Source organism: Gymnogyps californianus, chromosome 21 (assembly GCF_018139145.2).
Source record: "Gymnogyps californianus isolate 813 chromosome 21, ASM1813914v2, whole genome shotgun sequence".
NCBI classification, from domain to species: domain Eukaryota; kingdom Metazoa; phylum Chordata; class Aves; order Accipitriformes; family Cathartidae; genus Gymnogyps; species Gymnogyps californianus.
Genome location: NC_059491.1, coordinates 7,392,121 through 7,412,825, shown reverse-complemented (window position 1 = coordinate 7,412,825; position 20,705 = coordinate 7,392,121). Strand labels below are relative to the sequence as shown.

General features: G+C 43.6%; 1 protein-coding gene across 4 annotated transcripts in view; it reads right to left on the bottom strand.

Moving 5' to 3' along the window:
- Positions 1–17,515, bottom strand: part of CAPZB (capping actin protein of muscle Z-line subunit beta) — a 62,456-nt gene extending 44,941 nt beyond the window's left edge. For 2 of the 4 annotated variants that reach the window (XR_007767594.1, XM_050909407.1), the window contains exons 1-2: positions 17,420–17,507; positions 808–897 (exon numbers count right to left, since the gene is read on the bottom strand). Coding sequence is in view for 3 of the 4 variants with exons in the window: in XM_050909407.1 (XP_050765364.1) it covers positions 808–897; positions 17,420–17,422 (93 nt within the window). In the remaining variant the exon portion in view is untranslated. Of the gene's footprint in view, positions 1–807; positions 916–17,419 lie in introns of those variants that run through there. The other 2 variants (XM_050909406.1, XM_050909405.1) reach the window with 2 other exon arrangements.
- Between the last annotated feature and the right edge of the window lie 3,190 nt (positions 17,516–20,705).

The window sequence follows — 20,705 nt, the reverse complement described above, 5'->3', positions numbered from 1 at the left end:
GATTAAAGCCACATTTCAGTAATACTTTAAGTACTCCAGAGGCAACTGTGCCACAGACTGTTTTAAGGGACAGCTGACACTAGCTAGCCTATTATAGCCCAATTGTGCATCACAGGTTGTGCAACTAAATCCTACGCAACTCGTAATGAGCGTACGCATCCTTCTTAAGTTAGCTTTCTTCGCTAGCGGTTTATAGGAAAACAAATGTTTCAGGGCAAGCAGAAAACAGGCATCGGGCACAAGATGGTTGGCCAGGGTTTTTTTTTTGGATACTCACTGTACTGCAGAATACCTGATATAGCATAAATTATAAATAGATTTGGGTGTTCTCCAGAACCCCAGTGTTCTGACATATTCTGTCTCAGTAACATCTTTGAAGCATGTGCCATAGCACATCCACTGCACCTACCGCACAAGTCCTGTGTCAAACTACAAACAGGCAGGTAGTTTATCAGGAGACAACACACACATACAAGGGCATGCATCAACCTTGTATGAACTGTTCCAAATTACTTTTACTAAACGGCAGCCTCCAAACTGGTGATGACTTCATCAACAAAGCTGCTAATGACCCTTCATCCGAAAGCGTGTCCATGAATACACAGTAGTACCTATTGACTCCATTAAAATAAACACGTAGATTCCTGACATTGTTTGGGCAACTGCTGTATTCTCCAATCTTGCCAAAAGACAAGGAGAGAAACAAATCACCACACCTCCGAGATGCTTCAGAAAACGTTCTTACATACCAGATCTTTGTTACACCCGGGACTCAGCCGTTACTTGGTCAGAGCATCCAGTACTCACCAAGTCAATGAGGTCACTGAGATTCTTCTCTATCTGCTGCGGAGGCAGACGCCTCATCAAATCCAAGGCACAATCCAGCTGCTGGTCACTCTGCAGAAACAAGAACATCCCTCCGTCACAATATGCACAGGTAATACATCACATTCACACACACAAGAACTGCAGTGCTTGCTGACTCCTAGTTTCTAGTTCTAAGCAGCAGCACGTTTTGTGTTAATACAAATAGATTTCAATAAAGTTCAGTACCATTGGGTCGCAGATTATTGACCTGGTATTGCAAAAAGTGTTCTAGACCACAGATTTAAGAGCGCAGCTTTAACGTGTGTCGTGCCACCAATCTAACACCGTGCTGTTGATGGAAAGGAGTCCAGTCCTTACCTCACCAAAAACTGTTTCCAACGCTAGTGCAAATGTTTAATGCATTGTTTTTCCATGCTATTTCAATAATGATCTGGGTTAGGGAACTGGAAGTTCCTTCTCCTGAAGCAGTTTTAACACTTCCCTTTTGTATTGTGCCATTCAGCTTGAGATAACTAGTATCCAAGGCAAACTCTGTTCCAACACAGAGCTCGCTCTCCCTCCTTCAGCTTTATCAAAAAACAGAATGAAACACACACACAAAGTATGATCCATTATTTCCTTCTTGCTACAAAACACAGACCAAAAGCTGCCTGTATCTGAGAAATCAGGGACTTTGGTTATTTCACAAACTCACAGCAACATACTCCAACGGGCTTATTGCAGCCGGTCTCACATTCAGTTCTGACACAAAAAGAAACCCTTAAACTTCACTTCAGAGTCAGAAAATGTGCAACAGACATTACCACAGACACTTGATGAGCTGAACCACGTTCTTGACATAACCTTTAGCTCTCCTTCTCGCCAACAGATATAAACAGACACTTTCCTGCAAGCCTAACAGTACCCAAAATCTGCACGAGTTACTTTGATCAGCAGGTCACCAGGCCGCTAAAGCATAGCCAGTTTGTTTTCACTGCTGCTTCTCCTCCCTTTTTTCTTTGCGATTTGTAGCCACCCATATACAACGAGCTTAGCTTTAATTTCTCCCTCCTGTGTTCTGCCAAGCTCCAAAAGTTTTATTTAAGAAAGGCTTCAAAACTAAAGCAGTTACATTATCACATTATTCAAGTAGCAGCCCCCAGGTCAGGGAGAAACAGGAAGCAAAGTTTCCTGCAATCAAGCTCTACCCTCGCAATGAGGAAAGGAGGGAGCTCTCAGTTTAGTAGACAGCCATTATGAAAGCTGTTCTTAAAAGGTACTACCCATTCACTATCAAAAGATAAATATTTTACAGCCAACAAGTCAGATAGCCGGTCTGGGGAGATTATATATTTATTTCTCATCCAGTTCAGGTTATAGGACGTCATCTTTGCAAAATATTCCAGCTCTACAGACAGTTCGGCATCAGCTCCCATATATCTGCAATAATCTCCTGAAGATCTGAGCCTTCAGCCTGAAAAGCAGGATGCACTGACACCAAGAACAGAAGTTTATGACAGTCACCTGTTGTCATTGAAGGAGGACGCATTCAAGCAACGTACATAAACACCCCCATACTCTTTAAATACTTGGATAACGTGACAAGCAAATCCTTGGCCGAAATGAGCCTGAAGTTCCAAGTTATCTTGGAAAGCGACCCCAAACCGATCACTGAACTGACTATCACCATATTCATGCACAAAAGTGATGGCCAAGATTTTCAAAACTTTTTACTTATCTTCATTAGATGTTCAGGGGAAGGGAAAACTACTCACTTTTTGCTACTAACCTTTCAGTCCCCAGAGAAAGACACTATTTAGATGGCCTACGCCTGTCCAGCTCCAGCAGCCAAGCTCAGGCAGGGGACCTTTCTTACCAAGTATTGTCTTTACCTCCCGCTACCTCTTATGTCCAGGAAGAAAAGCTGGCACATGGTCACAAGGTCATGCTCCACGCTTTTGGATCGTGGGAACACTTACGGAAGTGCTCCATCCTCCTCTGCCAGTTGGAATTGTTTAATAGACAAAAAAGCCTAGGGAAAGATGATGTTAAAAACCACGACTAAAGCTGCAACCCCAGAGTGTCTTATAGTGCGACAATTTCGAAATACACTACACTGAATGAAGGAGTATCTACATCTGCAGAGTTTTATGGATTAACCAAAAGAACTTGGACTGACCATTTTTATGACAATATATTGAATAACAGCTGTAAAAAGACACGAACAAGACTTTAAGGCAGAGATTCTTAAAGGGGTTCAGACACGGCTGGCATACATGACTGCGTGCAACAGAAAAACAAAAATATCCAAGCACATACTAACAGTATATTTTTCTGGTATCGAAGAGGTAAAAGCAAGCCTGAGCAGCAGGACTCTTCACTTTTCTTGCAGAGCATTTAAATAATTAAACAGCTTTAAGATCTCTTAAAGAACTGAAACAAAGGCAGGTTCTGCTGTATTCGTGTCCCTAAATCTGTGGTTATACGGTTACTTTAATCTGGCATAAATCCGTGCTGGCACAGTCAAAAAGGCAATACAAAGCGCACAGATTACAGAGCAAAGTGGTACCTTGTGGTATTGGATACATCTGGTATGTCCTATTTCAGAACTGAACGGGTAACTCTACCAGTATCTTTCGCTTCTGGTTCTTTCACTGCAGGTGAAGTCAGGTTTTAAAAACCAGGTCTATGGTCAAATACATCCTTTGGTTCCAGACCTCTGCCCCAGCTGGAGTATACAGAGTAGCTGTAGGTACTTCCATACAAAGAGATAGGAACCACATCCGAGGTGCCAAAACCAGCAGCACACGGTTCCCTGATTTTACAGAAGAGTGAACACTCCCAGGGACGTACTACTACTGCAATTTTGAGAGCGGCACTTAAAAATCCCACAAAGCCTTCACACAACTTGTGTAAGAGGAAAGTGTTCTTTGGGAACTCAGGATGTCGCCTACCTCACTACAGCTGACCCAACCTACTTCTCTTAACTTTACCTGTTCTGGATTTCCACTTGCTTAATTCTCTTAAGAAACCATGCCTTCAGTATGCAATTTCACAACAGACTTCCAGACAAAACATTTCTACAGAATTCTTGCCTTTAGACATGGAGAGGCTTATAAACCCCTGCTCACTGAGAAGGTGATTAGACAGGCTGTCTCCCAGTCTGGGCTGCTCTTGAAGCCAAGCTCTTTGAGGTTGCAGGACTTAATGAGCTTAGTGTTTACTTGATATGAGGCGGTTTTCCACCATTCCTCTGTTTCATCCAGCACAGAGCCCCTGTGGAGGAGTAGGGAGTTCAGACAGAAATTCTAAATGAAGTTTTATTACAGCTCAAGTCACTGAAGGATTTAGAGATCATAGGAATCTCAAAGACTGAAAATATTAGCTTAGATGAAAGCTCCTTAGTAAGTTTCCTCTAAAGATGTTTGGCTATCTAGAATCTCCACTTAAGCATCTGCTACAGCATTCCCATGGTACTATCACAGGGAAAAATGTTATGAATATGTCTATAGGAGTAGTTATGTTTGTTTAGCTTCCTTTGCCTGCATCTGCTCTTCTCTTCAGTCTCGCTGCTGTACTTAGCTTATTTCCAAAAGAGAAACCCTCTCAGAACAGCCACAGGTCTCTGGTCACCTAGGCACTCTGTGTTGAGGCTCAAATAAAAACAAATAGTGCTAAAAAAATCAGTTGTATAAATGTGTAGTTGCACAGAGGCACAGCTGTATACTTTAATTCCATTCATGCTGTAAGCAATCGTGTTTAAAGGCTGAGTATGGGCAGATGTCATTCAATGCAGAAAACACAAATAAAAAAAACCCAGGAAGTTACTATAGGTATGCAAACTGCAAAAATTAAAAGAGGCAAAACGCTGAACTTCCTTTTGACTCCCACTCGTCATGTCCCCTAAACCACACAGCTCCTTAGCACGAGGGGGAGAGGGCGCAGGAATAGCTGGCATTCATTAATGGTCCCCTGGCCAGGATACTGTACGCTGATAACATCAGGCAACAGGAGCTGACCCAAGATTATGCAAACCTGCAAGCAAGTAAACTACCGCTCATGCAGCTGTTACAGTTCATGGCACCCCAATACGCTCTGCCAGACCAAGGTCATAAACCCTACCACGTTTGCATTACATTTTGCACAGAATTGTCACCTGATAAACGAGGTTTTTATAAGCCCAGGTATATACCTAAAGCCTTTCAAACATCAGTGTCACTGGCAGAACCAGCAACACTTCACAGAAGCTACGCTTGTTTTCTCTTTTCAACAGACACTAGCAATCTGATGAGTTACTACCTACAAGAACTTTGCACTTCTTTTTAAATGATATCTTTACACATGCATTTCACTATATACGCTTACATCCACAGGCTTTATTCACAAGTTTTGACAACTCTCCATTGCTAGTTACCCGAGACTTAACCTATACTCTGGGTTTTAACAGGGTTTACACAAACCTGCAGCTCTACCCATTTCAAAGGCTAAGTAAGCCACTCCACTTGAAAGGAGGTTAAAGATTTCATTTAAAGCTCCCAGCCTTACAGTCAGCAGGAATTTGCTTCTATGTATCTCACAGACCTGCAGATTTAATTCCCTGGTCTTCACAGCTTTGTTCTGATAGCTCCTGCTCATTTGACTGTGTTATTGCCGAGCATAAACAGAGTTAGGCAGTTTCTTCAAAAAGAAAACCAGGCTGGTTTCACTTCTGTATTGTATTTCTATATTAACACTAACTCCGAGCTAACTCCTGCACCAAGAGAAACCAGCTGAGGCAGTTCAGTGCTACTGCAGTAGCAGCTTCTCTCTATTTTAGCCCTTTCTGGGAAATAAGCCACTTGGGCCACCAAACGTTTCCCACTGGCAAACCAAATATAATAATTCTACTCAAGGCATGATCGTGCTACCTATCCCCTTTCCCATCTGTGATGCCAGCTGAGGACTGGGTGACCTAAAAATTACTTCAGTAGTTAGGATTAAGGTAAAAAAGCCACACATGTAGTAAGAGCATTCATTATTTGGCCTGTGCTGCCCATGTTTGGCCCTGAAATGCCACGGTTGTTACGACCCTGCAGCTGGGTTATAACAGAAAAAACAAAGGTCTTCGAGCTGCTTCGCACACAAGTTTTGCTCAAGACTAGTATCTGAAAAGTTATCCAAATTTAAAGTACATGCCGGCATCTCAATTTTCAAAGAACAGAAACATAAGCTAAAAACCTGAAGGGACACCAAAAATAGAACATTTGCTCAACTTAGGCAATTTGAAGCAATCACACATCGGATCACTTTGGTCGCTGGTCAGTTTACAAGCAAAATATCTTCGTAAATTAATCCAGGGCCAGAAGTACACAACCAGCAAATGACTTTTTTTTTTTCCTTCCTTTTAAGTTGCAGACATACCTCAGATTGTAAATCATATTATTTCCTGTCAGTTCTCCCAACAGGAATGTCTGACTAATGTTTCAGCTTTGTGGTACTAAAACACTAAATTTTTTTAATTGAAAAAGATACACAGCTTCCCCTCATGCTTGTCATTTTAATCCTTGCCAACTTCCAGAGCTCAAAAGGCAGAAGACTCCCTTTTCAAATTACACAATAGGATAGTATGACTGCTAGAAGCTTTACTAAAAGGGTTGAATTATTGTAACCCCGGTGTAATAAAAAGTACAGTAGTACGTTAAGTCGCAGGATTCCCTTCTCGGCTGTCAGCATTCACTTTTTAGGACATTCGATGGGAAGGGGAATAACGCTGTACGATCTATGAATCCCAGACAAGTTCTGCACTCATGACGTTTCCATCAGCTGCACATATTCCTTGCAATCTGTTTTTCTACATTATTTTTCCCTTGACTATTAAGCCTCTTCTGGCAGATCCTATCTAAAACCATTTGTAACGTACTTATAAATCACGGCTTCCTGACAGCAAGGTGTACTAGTGGGAGAAACAGCGATAGCATATTTAAGAAACAATCAAACGTAATAAAAGCTGAAGATATGACTATCACAGTGTAGTGTAAAAGAACAGGTCAAAGATTATTAAAACAAAATGACACTGATGCAGACTACATTCTCCTTCTCTTGAAATACTTCTAGCTTTGTCTTCTCTGGTTAGGACGCGATCCAGTGGCTTTTATTTTGTCAGACGCTTATGACTATGTTGGATGTTTAGTAACATGTTTAGCTCAATTTGCTGTGGTCACATTACCGCTGTGGTCAAGACCAAACAGACAGACCAATTGCTGAGAGTGCTCATTCCACGAATTACAAGTGAGAAGGATTAAAGATCAGAATAAAAGCAAGAAGTGATAGATTGGAAGATTTTAGCAGAAGCTGCTGTACTCAGTCTCCAACAGCTCCCCTGTAACTGGTACTTACTTACAGAGCAATTGTACAAGTCACATCACAGCTTTTGAGTCAGCCATCCCTCCTGGAGACATTCTCCTGCAGAACATTATTTCTTTTATTCTACTCTGCTCTAACTTTTAAAACAATTGAGCATGCTATGGAGAAGCGGTACTGGCCCCAATTAATGACTGAAAACACTTTTATGGCTTGTTTTCTAAATTCAAGTCTAGGTGTTGTACACACTGACAAATGCACCTGCATGCCTGCCAAAAAATGAGAGGTCTACTCTAAACCTCAGGAACATTGACCAGCTTTTGTTCTACATTGGTCCAGAAATTTAATACACACTAACTTCAGAAAGACAAGTGCTCATGAGGTATCTCTTCTTTAAAGAGGCTCTACAGGAAAGAGTAACTTATACATCTGCTCCAAAGACTCATGCGGGGGAAATAATCTACAGGAAGGAGAGCAAACGAGGCAGCTTAAGTTTCATTGCCACCAGCACGCTGATGACATTGGATACTTCTCACCATTTCAGGCTGACAGCACAACTATGGCAAGTCCGAGACAGATTAAAGGAGAGGCAATGGTCTTGTAGAAGCAACTACCAAAGAGATCTCCTCCTCCTTTCAAGCTCAATGAGCACCTCAAAACTTGTGATCGGCTTTCTGCCAAACCCTTGTTTGTTGTTTTACCTTTGGACAGACACTTTCAAGCATCCTTTCAATCATACGTTGTATTTGACTTCGCTTCATCATTCTTACCTCCTAATCAGGTAAGCACTGTTCACAGGACATTACCCAATATCCTACCTCAACTTTAGAAACAATTATCAAGTGAATTATAATACATTGAATGCATTTCCATCCATTAGTTTCTAAATAAACCAGAGCTGTTGGCATTACTTTATTAAGAAGCTCAATCTCATGGAACAACTATTTGCCAAGATGTTTTATATCTATCGAGAAAAAACTAACAACCCCTGATAGCCTGGAGCAGGCCATTTGACTGTAAGTCACAATTTGCTTTAGAAGTAAGAATTCAGCGTCTCCCGGAGTATGTTCTGCAGCTAGTTTGCACTCCTTGTAGCTGTTTTTCAACTAGATGCATTTCAGTTCCTGTTAGCACATCTACCAAGGTGTACAGTACACAGTGAAAAAAAATTAACATTTGCTTGGCACCTCCTTCCCAGCAAGGATGTTATTTCGAGAGGGTAGATACTTGCATCTACTTTCAGAACTAACTTAACATCGATCGCTTTAGTTTATATAAAGTCCAATGCAAGTCTCTGTCACGTCTCCAATGAAAAGAGCCACCTCGTACAAACAGAAGAGCAGGACGGACCAGCAACAAGGCTTTCTGGGAACCGGCTATTCATCTTGACCTTTTGCCACGATCACTAATGATTTCTGCACCAGTGTTTGTCTTCTGGATAACAGAAACAATGTTTTATTTATTAAACTTGTCATTGAACATGACAATGTAATTTACTAGCTTTCATCTGGTGCCAAGAATTCCTGTGAAGCATAAAGTTTGCAAAAAGTCATTTCCCAATAAATCATGGCATCAAGTGAATATGCAATCTATTAGCCCCACATGAAAGAGTAAAATGGGGACAGCAGTAAAATAGCTACACAGAAAAGTTGCACAGATTGCAAAAAAAAACCATCGCTAACTTTTAATAAATGGGATTAGAGTCACTGAAGTTGACTGGAGAGCTGACCACCTTTGCCAATTAACATTAAGAGATTTAATTAGACTGATGTTACTGCACAACAGGTTTTTTTCCCATTTTAAGTCTGAATTTAGGACAAAATAACATTTTCCTTGTTAGATATATGTCCAGATAGGAAATCTTAGCTAAACAAAATGAAAAAAAAAAAAAACAAAACTGCCACAGGACAGCACTGAGATAGGAGAACTTGTCCCGATTTTTCAAACGCTTCATAAGGAAGGTTGTAATGTCTGCCTAATAGTTTCACTACCAGAACAGATGCTGGCTTGAGCACAAGCATGCATGTACCCCTAAAAGACAGACATCTAGACACAGACAGCTTTACTGACAGTGTAACCATTCAGTATTACTTAATGCATCAAGTAACTTCAGACGCCTCTCGATATCTCCTTGTGACTCAGTTCAGCACTACACTGCAATCATTTTCTGCAGGTTCACAAATACTTCGGCATATACTAAGGTGGTGTGCGGGCAAGTAAGCCTTGCTTTCTAAAAACTGTGAAGCTCCCTCCTAACCACCCTCCTTCCCCCACCGGCTCGCTCACACTGACTCACACCCAACAGATTACTGCCCGTGCAACAGGAAATCGTTCACAGGATCTTCCTCCTGACCTTGTCAGCCCTTTCGTAAAAACTCCCATGCAACTTACCTCTGCAAGATCCTTTTGTATAGCTCTTAGCTTCAACCCTGCAGAGGTATCCCAAATTACTGATTAATGCTCTCTCATCCCCATCCTCCCACTTCATTACTTCAGTCTTTCTCTGTAAACCTACTACTAACTGGCTAACTGGGTTAGTTCAGTCTTTGAAGTAAGCTAATACAGTAGGTCTGTGTTGGTTCATAAGTCTGATGACCTGTTTTTCCACAGTCACATTGTCTTCTTGCTTTCTGACCAGATATTACTGAGGAAGCACACAAATCAGCCTCTAGAGAAGGACTGCTTAATTTTTTACAGGGATCAATTTTTTTTTAAATTGAAACCATAATTACTACAAATACAACAGCTCTTGAGATTCAACACTGCCATTTGTCATCCTGAACATCTGCAAACATATTGTTTGTGATGCTTTCTTTTAATCCTGTTAATGCTCGATGATCTTTTCAAAATGCTCTTTTATTCTACGTACTGCTTGTTGCATGTTTGAACCAGCCTGGTCACAAAAGTATCAGAAGAGGAACTGCTCAATTGAAATGGAGAATTTTTTTCTTGCAGAAACAGCCAAGTATGGCAAGCTGGTCCTGGCCTGACAGATCCAGGTTCTCCTTCCAGTCAACTGCAACCTAGATTTTTTAATATGAGAAGTTACTTACATCAAAAACATTTGAGAAAATGCACATTATTATAGCAGCAGTGAGTCATATACCGTATTACTAAGGTGACAACAAACATTGACATGCTTACTGAAAGCATAACTAACACAAACATTCAACATCACAAATTCAGTATAATGCTTTATGCCAGCCTGTTTGTAGAGCTCCCGTCACCCCAGGTAAGCTGCCGCCATGCTCGCAGCTGCCCAGTTTAATATACAAACTCAGCACGTTCCAGCATCCTGAAGTCTAGTAGCCAGGGTCGTAAATTCACGAGATAACTCTGGCAAGTAATCGGATGCCTGGCAAGGCAGAGAGGAGAGAGAGAGGTTATCTAATTAGCCCTCATCCCTGAATGTTCTCCGATTGCCTAAAAGGTCAAAAAAGTAGGTTAATATGTCTTTCGCTTGTGTCTAGCGAGACGTACCTTGCTGACTACACTGCAAAGCTTGCAAGACAATTCAGTTTCATCCAAGGGATTCAGTGCTAAGGATTTCAAGCTTTAAACTAGGAAGCTAATGGTTTTGCATACATATAGGCCATAGGAATATCACATCTCTACCTCACAAGATATTCGTGCTCCCCAGAACTCCTTCCCTTGCCGTAATTCCCAGACTTGCCTATTCTTTCAGTCTTTTTATGCTTTCCTTGCCGCTTCTGAACGTCTGACCTACCCTCAAGTCAAAACTGCAGACAGACAGCATGCGATCTAACAATACATGTAAGTTCTGCAAAACTTGTAATAAATTTAAGTAGCAGAGACAGTTTACGCAGGAGCAGTGCTTCGCGTAACACGCATGTGCCAGTTTCAATCCATGTCAGACTTCTCCTTCGATTTAATACAAAGTTAATACTTATTCCATTTGGCCAGTTTTCACCTTACCAAGCTCTGAAATAGCTCCGCCTGTACTAATGGCTACGTGAAAGCTGTATTTGACTATCCAGTGGAGCACCGTCAATACTGAGCCAAGATCACGCCTGTTCTTCGTGTTACATCCAAAACTCTCCGTGATGACCCCTAAATTTGCACGCCGACAGGACTCACTGGATAAATACAGCTATTAACTGCTGCGGTCAGCATAATGCAGCTGATATTTTACCTCATTCCTCCATTTCATGGCTCTCTCCTCCTTTGAATTAACTCACCAAAAGACCCATCTCTTGTTTCTTGAGCCTGTCTCAAATTGCAAGCACAGGCTATCAGCCAGCCACCAATCACCTTTGCTAGCAGCAAGCTTTTTTTAAATCCTGATATTTACCAAAGCAAAAATAACTGGGGAAGGCAGGTAACAGGACATCACTTTCAAACTCAGCAGTTTGCCTAATGGAAAAGACAGAAAGTATCACCTGAAGAAATGCAAACAAAATTCCCTCAGAGAATAAAGAGTATTTTATTTATGGTGGCTTTGATTGGTGGCTTAAGGCAACCACTAAGCTTATGTCTTCAATGCAGTCTCAACCCTTTTTCCTTCCGCACAAAATCCTCTTACTCAAGTGCTGGTTTCAGTCTTGTTTGAGCTGATGCTGCTAAAATTGCTAGCTCCTGGGTTCTGCTTTCACCCAGGCTGGTAACCCTCCCACTTTGCAACAAGGACGTGATTGAAATTCCAAGTCAATGCACCGGGAAAGAACTCGGCTCCACTTTCTGTAACAAAAGACATGGAGGACATCCTCTTCATACCCAGGGAAACAGCACCAGCAAGGACACGCTCTGTGGCATGGCTGCAAACACCGAGTAATGTCTCATGGATTTAAACTGAGAGTCAGGACTCCTAAGCCAACACTGCGCTGAAAAATAACACAGGCTATGCTGATGAAATATAAACTAGTAAGGTTTACTTTGCATATATCAGGAGTAAAGTAGGTAATTTATGAGCAGGGCAGCCAGATAAGTCAAGTGCACGCAAATACATTTTGTAATTCTTCAGCCCAACTTGAACGCAGCTGCACAAAGAGCACGAGCTCAAAGCACGCTGCACATTTTCCTTCTAAACCCTAGAGGAGGAAGGCAGGGCAAAAGAACAGCACCAGATAATGCAAGAAAATTAATCTTACTGGTTGATGCCAAGGCTCAGGCCACCACTCTAGGAAACACAGCACAAGATATTATGCAATGCAACTAAAGTAATTCTAAATAGAAGCCTATTTTGGGCACAAGTAAGAAATAGATCCTGTTTTTAATTCCTCACTTAAAACTTCCTTGTATCTAAAAACCCAGAAAAAGGACAGGATTGCCACTGCATTTGGCATTACCCAGACAGCACCTATTCTGGAAAATTACAACATTTTAACCAGGAAACAAACCTTCCTGAAGTACGCTGCATTTTCTTCCCATAATAAATCCTCTCAGCTCAACAGGGAAACGTCTTTAAAACTTGCTAAACCAGCATTCACCCTCATGCCCCATGAAGGAAGTTTCAAAAGCAGACGTCTCATCTACCACACAGGCAAGAGCTCAAACTTCCCAAGACAAGCCATTTGGAAGCATCCCCCCGCCATCCTGCTTTAGGACGTAAGACCACGTAAGTGAATTTTGGCCACTTGATCAGGTCCAGCTGACAGGAACCCCATATTATTCAGCTCAAGTTAGCCACAACAGCTTAATATTCTCCAAATGCATTGCAAGTTTCAGTTCCAGTTCTTAGCCAGGCATCCACTCATAGTATTTGGTCAATTCTCACACTAATGTCAACATGAACACCCCATTCATGGACTATTAAGTATTAACAAGGCATTACACAAAAGATGAAGAAAAAAAATCAGTTTATACTCCAGCTTAAAGTGGCCACACTTCCATTGCACTGGCCTGAATTCTTGATCTTTATGTTCAAGTTAGAGAAGCTTTTTAATTAACACAACCTATCAGCAAACAAACCTTGGGCTAAAGCCCAGCTAGAGAGAGCAGGAAGCTTGGGAAAGGCTTACGTTGTTCAGCTGTATTAACTGCTCCTTCACACCACACAGGTTTCATCCATAAAAGAAATTCAAATTTGAAGTCCCCTGTTTTTAAGTGAGATTTTTTTTTTCGCCCTTCTTCCTGGAAAGGGCAAAGGATTAGGAAGAATAGAAGCATACACATGCTTTGGACCTTGTGCATTAAGGAGACAGACAAAGATTTGGTTGAGGCTTTTTAAACTCTTCAGGACTCCTAGCATAAATCAATGGGAAAGTGGGAAATTATAATGCACAGCGACTGAATAAGAATATGAATAAAAACAGAAGATCAACATCAATTTGAGTATCTTATACTTCTGCAACCATGTCCTTTGCCTGAAAAAAAAAAGTCCTTAAACATCACATTGGATTAAAGTGGGGTAAAAAAACAGGGCTTAGCACAGAGCTAAACTCCAGCTTACGCTGCCTGTACAGGCAGCACCTTTCAGAATTTCACGCTTCTCCAGGAAAATTGCTCTCTCTTCAGCAGACACTGAAACATATTCAGTTTTATTTCAACTTGAGGTGGCCCTACTACAATGTGTACCAGCTCAAGGGTGGGGGGGGGGGAACCAACAAAACACATCACTACAAGTTTACTTAGCAGAGTAAGGAGCCATTTGGACTTGGCCAAACATCCCTCCGAAGGGCAGGCAGGAGAATAAACACTGGCACCTGCACTCCCCATCCAAGTCTTCAGAAGTATCCACCTACCCAAAGCCAAACTGGACGAGTACGCAGCACTGGGGAGCGCTGCACGATCATGCGCAACCCCCGAGTTCATCGGCCGTGCTTCGCACATGGAAGTCCACTGACGGAAAGCATAGCTGACAACTGTAGAAGTAGCAGCTGAATAGGGTAGCAATGTCTCTTTCCCAAAAAGAGTCATTTCTCTACTCAAGTATAGCAATAAGGACTAAAAATAGTCATTCAAGAGTTGAACTGCACTTTCATTTTGTTTTACTCCCAGATGTCAACTAGTAAGATATCAGCATATATATTCACCATATGAGGAAATCCTGTTTGAACAACTTCAATTTGAGAATGTTTTTCCTTCGCTAATAAACCACAAGATTAAGCATCACTGCAATGGCAGTATTCCCTATCCCAACGATATCCTCTAACTTGATTATTTTGGGAATTTGCCTTTTAGGATAACATTTAGTTAAGCTCATATACTTGGCTAATAAAACATGGACTCTACAAAACAGCTTAAGTCAGTATTTCTCAGAAGGCACAAGGTGCAAAGGACTTGCTGTGGACACTGAAAACCTACCCAGAGCTCTCAGGCTATGTGGTAGGGTTCCAAAAGTGACACGATCAGTTTAGAAGAGAGACGGGCTCGGTGTTTGGCAGCTGGAAAAGCGCTACCTTCAGTTGTTCAGTTTCACAGATCATTTAATATGGTTTTGGTAGCAGTTGCACAAACCCAAGTTATTTATCAAGCAGCAACGTGCTTGCCCAAGACAAACAGCCCCTACCTTGAAAATATTAGTTACTCTGAACAGCACGTGAGGTTTACGCATTGAGTGTCAGTGTTGCATCACGCATCCTTGGCTGTGCTTCAGTGCTTTTTAGCTGCCTCACAAATTCTAAACGGATGATGTGCAGCCAGCGCTACACTAGACAGTTTGAATTTATGGTTGATTAAATTATAAATTTTGCTAAAATTGTCCACCTTTTCCTGAAGAGTTGCCTAGCAGAAGAAACACTTGCTAACATGATCAGCACAGTTTATGTAACCTGGAAAGGAAGATTTTTATTTCTACAAAGAGTAACTGGATTCCATCCATTCATAACCCAAAATTCCAGAAATCTCAGCAGACCCACTCTCCCAAGTCCTGCTTTGCCCTGAACAGTGCATTCAGTTTATTTTTAGCACAAGAGACAGCATCCATCCAGGCAGTTTTCAAGCTTTATGTGTTGCCCTGCCCTGTTTCACCAAGCACCTGACTGGAATGCGGACACACTTCTGAATTCTCACTTGAGCTCACCAGGAGCAATTCAGACTTGAGGTGGTGCAGAGGAGACAAAGGTTCCCACCTCTGCTCTACACAGATATTGGTAACCCCACGGTACCAAGAAGGCGTTTGACCTAATATCCTGTACCATACCAGCTTCTCCCAGCTGTCATGAAACTTGCTGTTGCCTTCAATGAAAGGGCCATTTCAGCGTTTCAATGCTCCATTTCAGTATTGTGTTTTCATACCCACTAAAATGAAAGACCCTGGAAGTCCTCTAAACACCGGGTTTGCACTTAAGTTGAGACTGGATGTTGCAACTGCACTATCTGCATAACGCTAAGTTAATTCTAAGAGTCAGTAAAGTTTTAAAACATCACCACAGATTGTTTGCCTTCTGCAAACAAGATCAGTGATTTGTCTTGCACGCTCCTACTGGACTTAGATAAACCACGCTTAAGTTGCCACGTTCTTTGAGCAAGTCTTCAGATGTGTACACAGCCACCACGATATACAAATAACAGAGTGGCTGCCGCAGGTTCATCCGTGAAGTCCGCTCCACATCGGAGACTAGCACACAGTGTTGGAAGTTCTGATCAAATTTCTCCTACGCCCAGTGGTCTCCATGACCAAACACGAAAAATCAGAAGACAGCATAAGCTTATAACACTCAGGAAATTTCTAAAGGATTTGTGCTCTACTTCCTCCAAAAGACTGATATAGTTACGTTTAAACCCTGACTGGATTCTTCTTATAGCATGCTTTCATATCCCCCTAAAAGAAGCTGGTATCACCATTGTTATTTTACATGAGGCCTACTTGTTTTCCTTGAATTCTTTTCCTGTGAGGATTTTTGCCATTGCAGAAGTTAGGATGGTTTGTTGGAATCCTGATTTCAAATTCTGCAGTCAGGTCTCACACATACAGATTTCAGTCTCTTAAAATAAGATACACAATTGAAATAAGATGCTCCACCCTGTCACCCCACACACTCAGAAGTCAGGTACAGCATCTCGTTTGTTCAAACAAGAGCAGAGGAGCAGAACCTCGATCTTAACCATTCATCACCTTTCACCAGAAACTAAAGATCTTTATCCTGCATAATACAGGTAGCAGGATCACCATGATCTTCAGCTCTGAAGAAAAAACATAAGGTATTGCCTCCACAATTCTTATGGTCAAAGGTAAGAAGTCAAGGATTACACCTGCTTGCTTAACCAGCCTTTATATTGCTATATAGCCAGGCACTGGGTTGTTCTTTTTTAAATCTAAATACATTTGAACATTCTTAAATTGTTATGTTGGAAAACCTGAATCACAAATTCCCAAACAGCGTAAAGTATCTCAGTGATACATAGTCATACAAGTGATTACATCCACAGGGGTTACACTGTCTTAAACAGGCTTCGCAAAAGCACACCTCCATCCAGGCAGAGCTGGGAGCAGACCAGGGCCTGGGCCAGTCCCCATTCTTAGTGCTGCATTTGTTTAGAGCTGATGAAATCTGCCCCCTTTACACACGGGGCCAAAATGAAAGGGAAAGGTTTTGTGACCTGGGCTGATCCATTCAGCAAACACACAGCAAGACGGAGATTATTTTACGTGACTGAAGAAACTAGAAGTTCTCCTCTGAAAAACAGAAAGTTCTCATCCACACAGAAGAGCAGCACCCACCGCTGCAACATCACCTGCTCTGACTGCACTTGGTTTTCCGGTATTTTGCAGATTCCATTAGATCTTAGTACACCTTAACAAGCAAGCCCAGCTTCCAGAGGAAATGCCAGACCATGGGTGATAATTTGGGGCTTATGAACAGCAGCAACAGCAGACCGGGCCCCATCGCTCCTAAACGCTGCTGCCGCTGCTGCAGTCGTTCACTCGTTTACAACTACATCAAGCGGTAACATTCGCCGTCCAAAGCGGAAGCATTCCCTCTGTAAACACCACCCCAGGTATCAGGCCCAGAAACCTGGAAGTAACTGGGCAGCAGAGCAGCCGGACGGGCCTGGACACCCCGCGCCCCCGCCGCCCGCCCCCGGGCCCTGCGGAGCCCCGGGCAGAGCCCCCCACCGCCGCCGCCCCCAACACCAGGCCAGGCCACCCCTCCCTCTCCCCGGCTCGCGCTCTCCCTCATCGCGGCCGGGAGGCGGCGAGCCACCCGCTCCGCCGTCGCCCTGTGAAGTGACCGTGGGAGCGGGGGCGGCGAAGGAGCTGCCGGGGCGCGGCACCGGGGGGATGGGAGGGGGCAGCACCGCCGGGAGGAAGGAGGAGGAGGCGGGGAGGGGGAGCGGGCAGCGGGGAGGGGCCGCCCCCCCTCGCCCTTACCATGGCGGTTCGGCGGGGCTGCGCTGGGCGGTAGCAACGGCGGCGCCTCCCGGTCCCGTCCGGTCTCCCTCCGAGGCAGGCCGCGGCTCTTCCACTTCCGCCGTTGCCTAGGAGTGAACATCCGGGTCAGCGCCGCGCCGCCCCACCCCTTCGCCGCCGCCCCGCCAATCAGCGAGCGGCTCGCCGGCCATCGCCAAGTATGGAGCGCGGCGCGCGAACGGGGCGGGGAGGGGCAGAAGGGCGGAGCGGGAAGAACCATTCCCCACGCCCCCCGGGGGGGGGGGCGGAGCGGCGGGATCCCGTGAGGGTGCAGCAGCACCACGGGCGTGAGGGGGGCGGGCGCTACCAACTCCAGCGCGGGGGTCAGCCCGGCCGCGGCCGGAAAAAGGGCGGCCAATCAGAGACGGGGGGCGGGGAAAGGGGCGGGGTCTGCGGGAGGGCGCGCCAGCGGCTCAGCCCTCGTGGCGCCGGCCGGCAGTCGGCCCCAGCTCCTCGGTGGAGCAGCACGTCCCTCCTTTAAATACCTTTTAAACACTTAAATGGTCCGTAGGGTTAAACGAAAGCCAGTACGAGGCAGGCAGTTAGCACGGAAAACGTCAGTCCGAACAGGTAACGTTTTGGCAACCTCATCAGCGCCGAGAACTGGACTTTACAGAGGTAACTAATAGAGCATCATCACCGGTGCCGCCTGTAACGCATCTACTGCAGCCCTAAAGTGACAAGGAAAAATCATCAGCCTCTGGCTGCTTAAGCCAGGGTTAATTAATTTGAAAAGCAAGTGTTCAGCTTTCTCTGGAAGCTTAGCCTTTGATTCAGCAAAGCATGTAGGTACCTGCTGGAAGCTAAGCAGATGCTCACATATTTTGATGACTTCAGGGCTCAGGCAGCTGCGATACGGATCTCCAAATGCCAGATAGAAATCAGCAAATAGGGGTGTATGCGCAAATAAAACATCTCTGCTTTTCTCAGACTGTCCCAGAAAGAAACCATTTTTTTCTGTTAATGCACTAATTCACATTTCAGTGATCTCGGGTAAAACTGATCCCGATTGCAGACTCTAGACTTGCACTTCTCAGTACAGACCTGTGAATTTCAGAGCTGCAACGTACCCAGTTACCCCAGGAAAGCGTCTGATTCAGTATGTGACAACACGTTCCTCTGCAGCTTTTTTGGAACGATGATTTGGCCCGTGTTTCGCCAGAGCTTTGGTGCCAGGATCCCGAGAACCCTCCACTGGTGCGCTCTGGCTCCTGCACTGCAGACTCGGCCCTCGTGAGCCAAAAGCCCTTTTGCTGTTCCGTTTACTTTCCTCGGTTTGCTGTAGAAACTGGAAATGCTGACAAGGGGAGTCGCGCACCGCTTCATTTTTCCCTTGGATGTAACGCTGTGGTACAGCCTTCCCGCAGGAGACGACCAAGGCCAAGTTCTGACTTTTCGCTCAGCCATTATCGCAGATGTTTGTGGCTCGACTCTAAATTTTCGTAGCTATCAGATAGCAGACAGGACCTTCCGAGAGATAACAACCCTGACTGCGCTCATTTTACTTAACAGCACAAAACAGCCATAGCTTCCAGTTGGAAAAGAACAAGCTCGAGTGCCAGGGAAGTGAACTGCTCGAGACGTGCATCCAGTTACAACAGCTAGCATCGAGGCATAACTATGAAACATGAATTTGTACGACAAACGACCCCATGCAGAGGTAACAGCTATCACTGCTTACACTAATTAGAAAATCAAAGCTATCCTGTGTGTTGATGACTTCTGACAATCTGCTGTCACCCATTTTGCTAAGTTAGCCTTTACCCACTTTTTTTTCATTCCTCTCCTGCCATTTTTGAACCTTTGGTGTTTTCAGCGCAGGAACAAAATGAACCCGGGAAGCAAAGGATAGAAAACAGGAGAACAATCTCAAGAAAAACAGGAGCTATATTACTTCACAGAAAAACAAAAGCGCATAAAACTCCATCAATAACCCACTACCAAATAAACCCTAAGATGGGAAATAAGCTTACCATGTCTAGCAGAGTGGCCACCCGGCCTCAGAAGGCATTTCCTGCTCTAGAGTCTCCAAATTCAATTCTTTGCCAATACTGGTCAGCCTAACCTCCTTAAACCTGGCTTGTAAGATGCAGCAATCCGAAGTGGCTTCTATTTTGCAATCCCCGGATCCTTCAGTCCTGATGTTCCCTCAGAGGTGCCTACCAGCAGTAATTAAGAAAAGCAAGCCTCTTCATTACACAGGGCAAATTATTACTTCATTTTACAGGGATCCACACATCTAATGTGCATGTATTCCTTGGGGCAGGGTCTGGGAGGACAGAATTGATAAATTCAAGAATGCATGTTCTAAACTTCATTATTTTTGTCACAAAACTCATGCAAAGTATTCAGTGACTACTCTAGTAGCTTTTCTAGTTATGAACAGAAACTGTTTCTAGCTGCTTGCTGCAGAAGCAGAGCAAAAGCAGAATTAGGCAGCCCAGTATATTTTAAACAATTTGAGATCCAAATGAATGTTGAGGCCAAGAGGATGTTTTTCTTAGCGGAAGAAATACAAGCATCCTGGATTTGGTTTTCCTGCTAATAGGTATAAAGAAGAATAAACAGCTGCTTTAAAATATTTGCATTAAGAAGATCTGCAGATTCCTTTCGCAATTGATGTAACATCTTTTCAAATGAGAACCAGCTGCTTGCTTTGCTTGTTTATAGCAGGACATGCTTAAGGGAATTGTTTGTTTGTTTGTTTATTAAGATGTAGGACCAGACTCTCCCTGGTGGGCTGCAATTTGCAGCACGGAGTGGATCTCAGCAGGCAGAAGGCTCTGCGTATGTAACTACAGTTGTAGCCATCCTGCCTTCTGTTGCGATTCGTGGAGGGGGTGACAGCAAATACAGCTAATTCAGGGACATTCGATAAATGCGAGTGCTGTGAGGTAGCGTTACCTGCGCTACAGGCATTTCCCACACCTCCTGGCATGGAATCACCCACCTACACAGAAAAGAGCGTGCTCAAAAGGCTTCAAGTCGGGCATTACGCATCTTTAAAACAAGGGTCTATAAACAAAGGAAGCAAACAATGATGTCAGTTGATGGCTTAACGGCCCTACATCATCAGATCCATGTGCAATTAATAACAAGGCTTTTGATCTTGCAATCAGCAACTATAAAATACATGTGCTTTCCCTGTACATTTGATTATATTCAAGGAAGCAAAAGGATAAATACTTATTAGCGTTACAAAGTACTTTTCACATTTAGCCAGAACTTCATAAAGCATTTGTGGTCC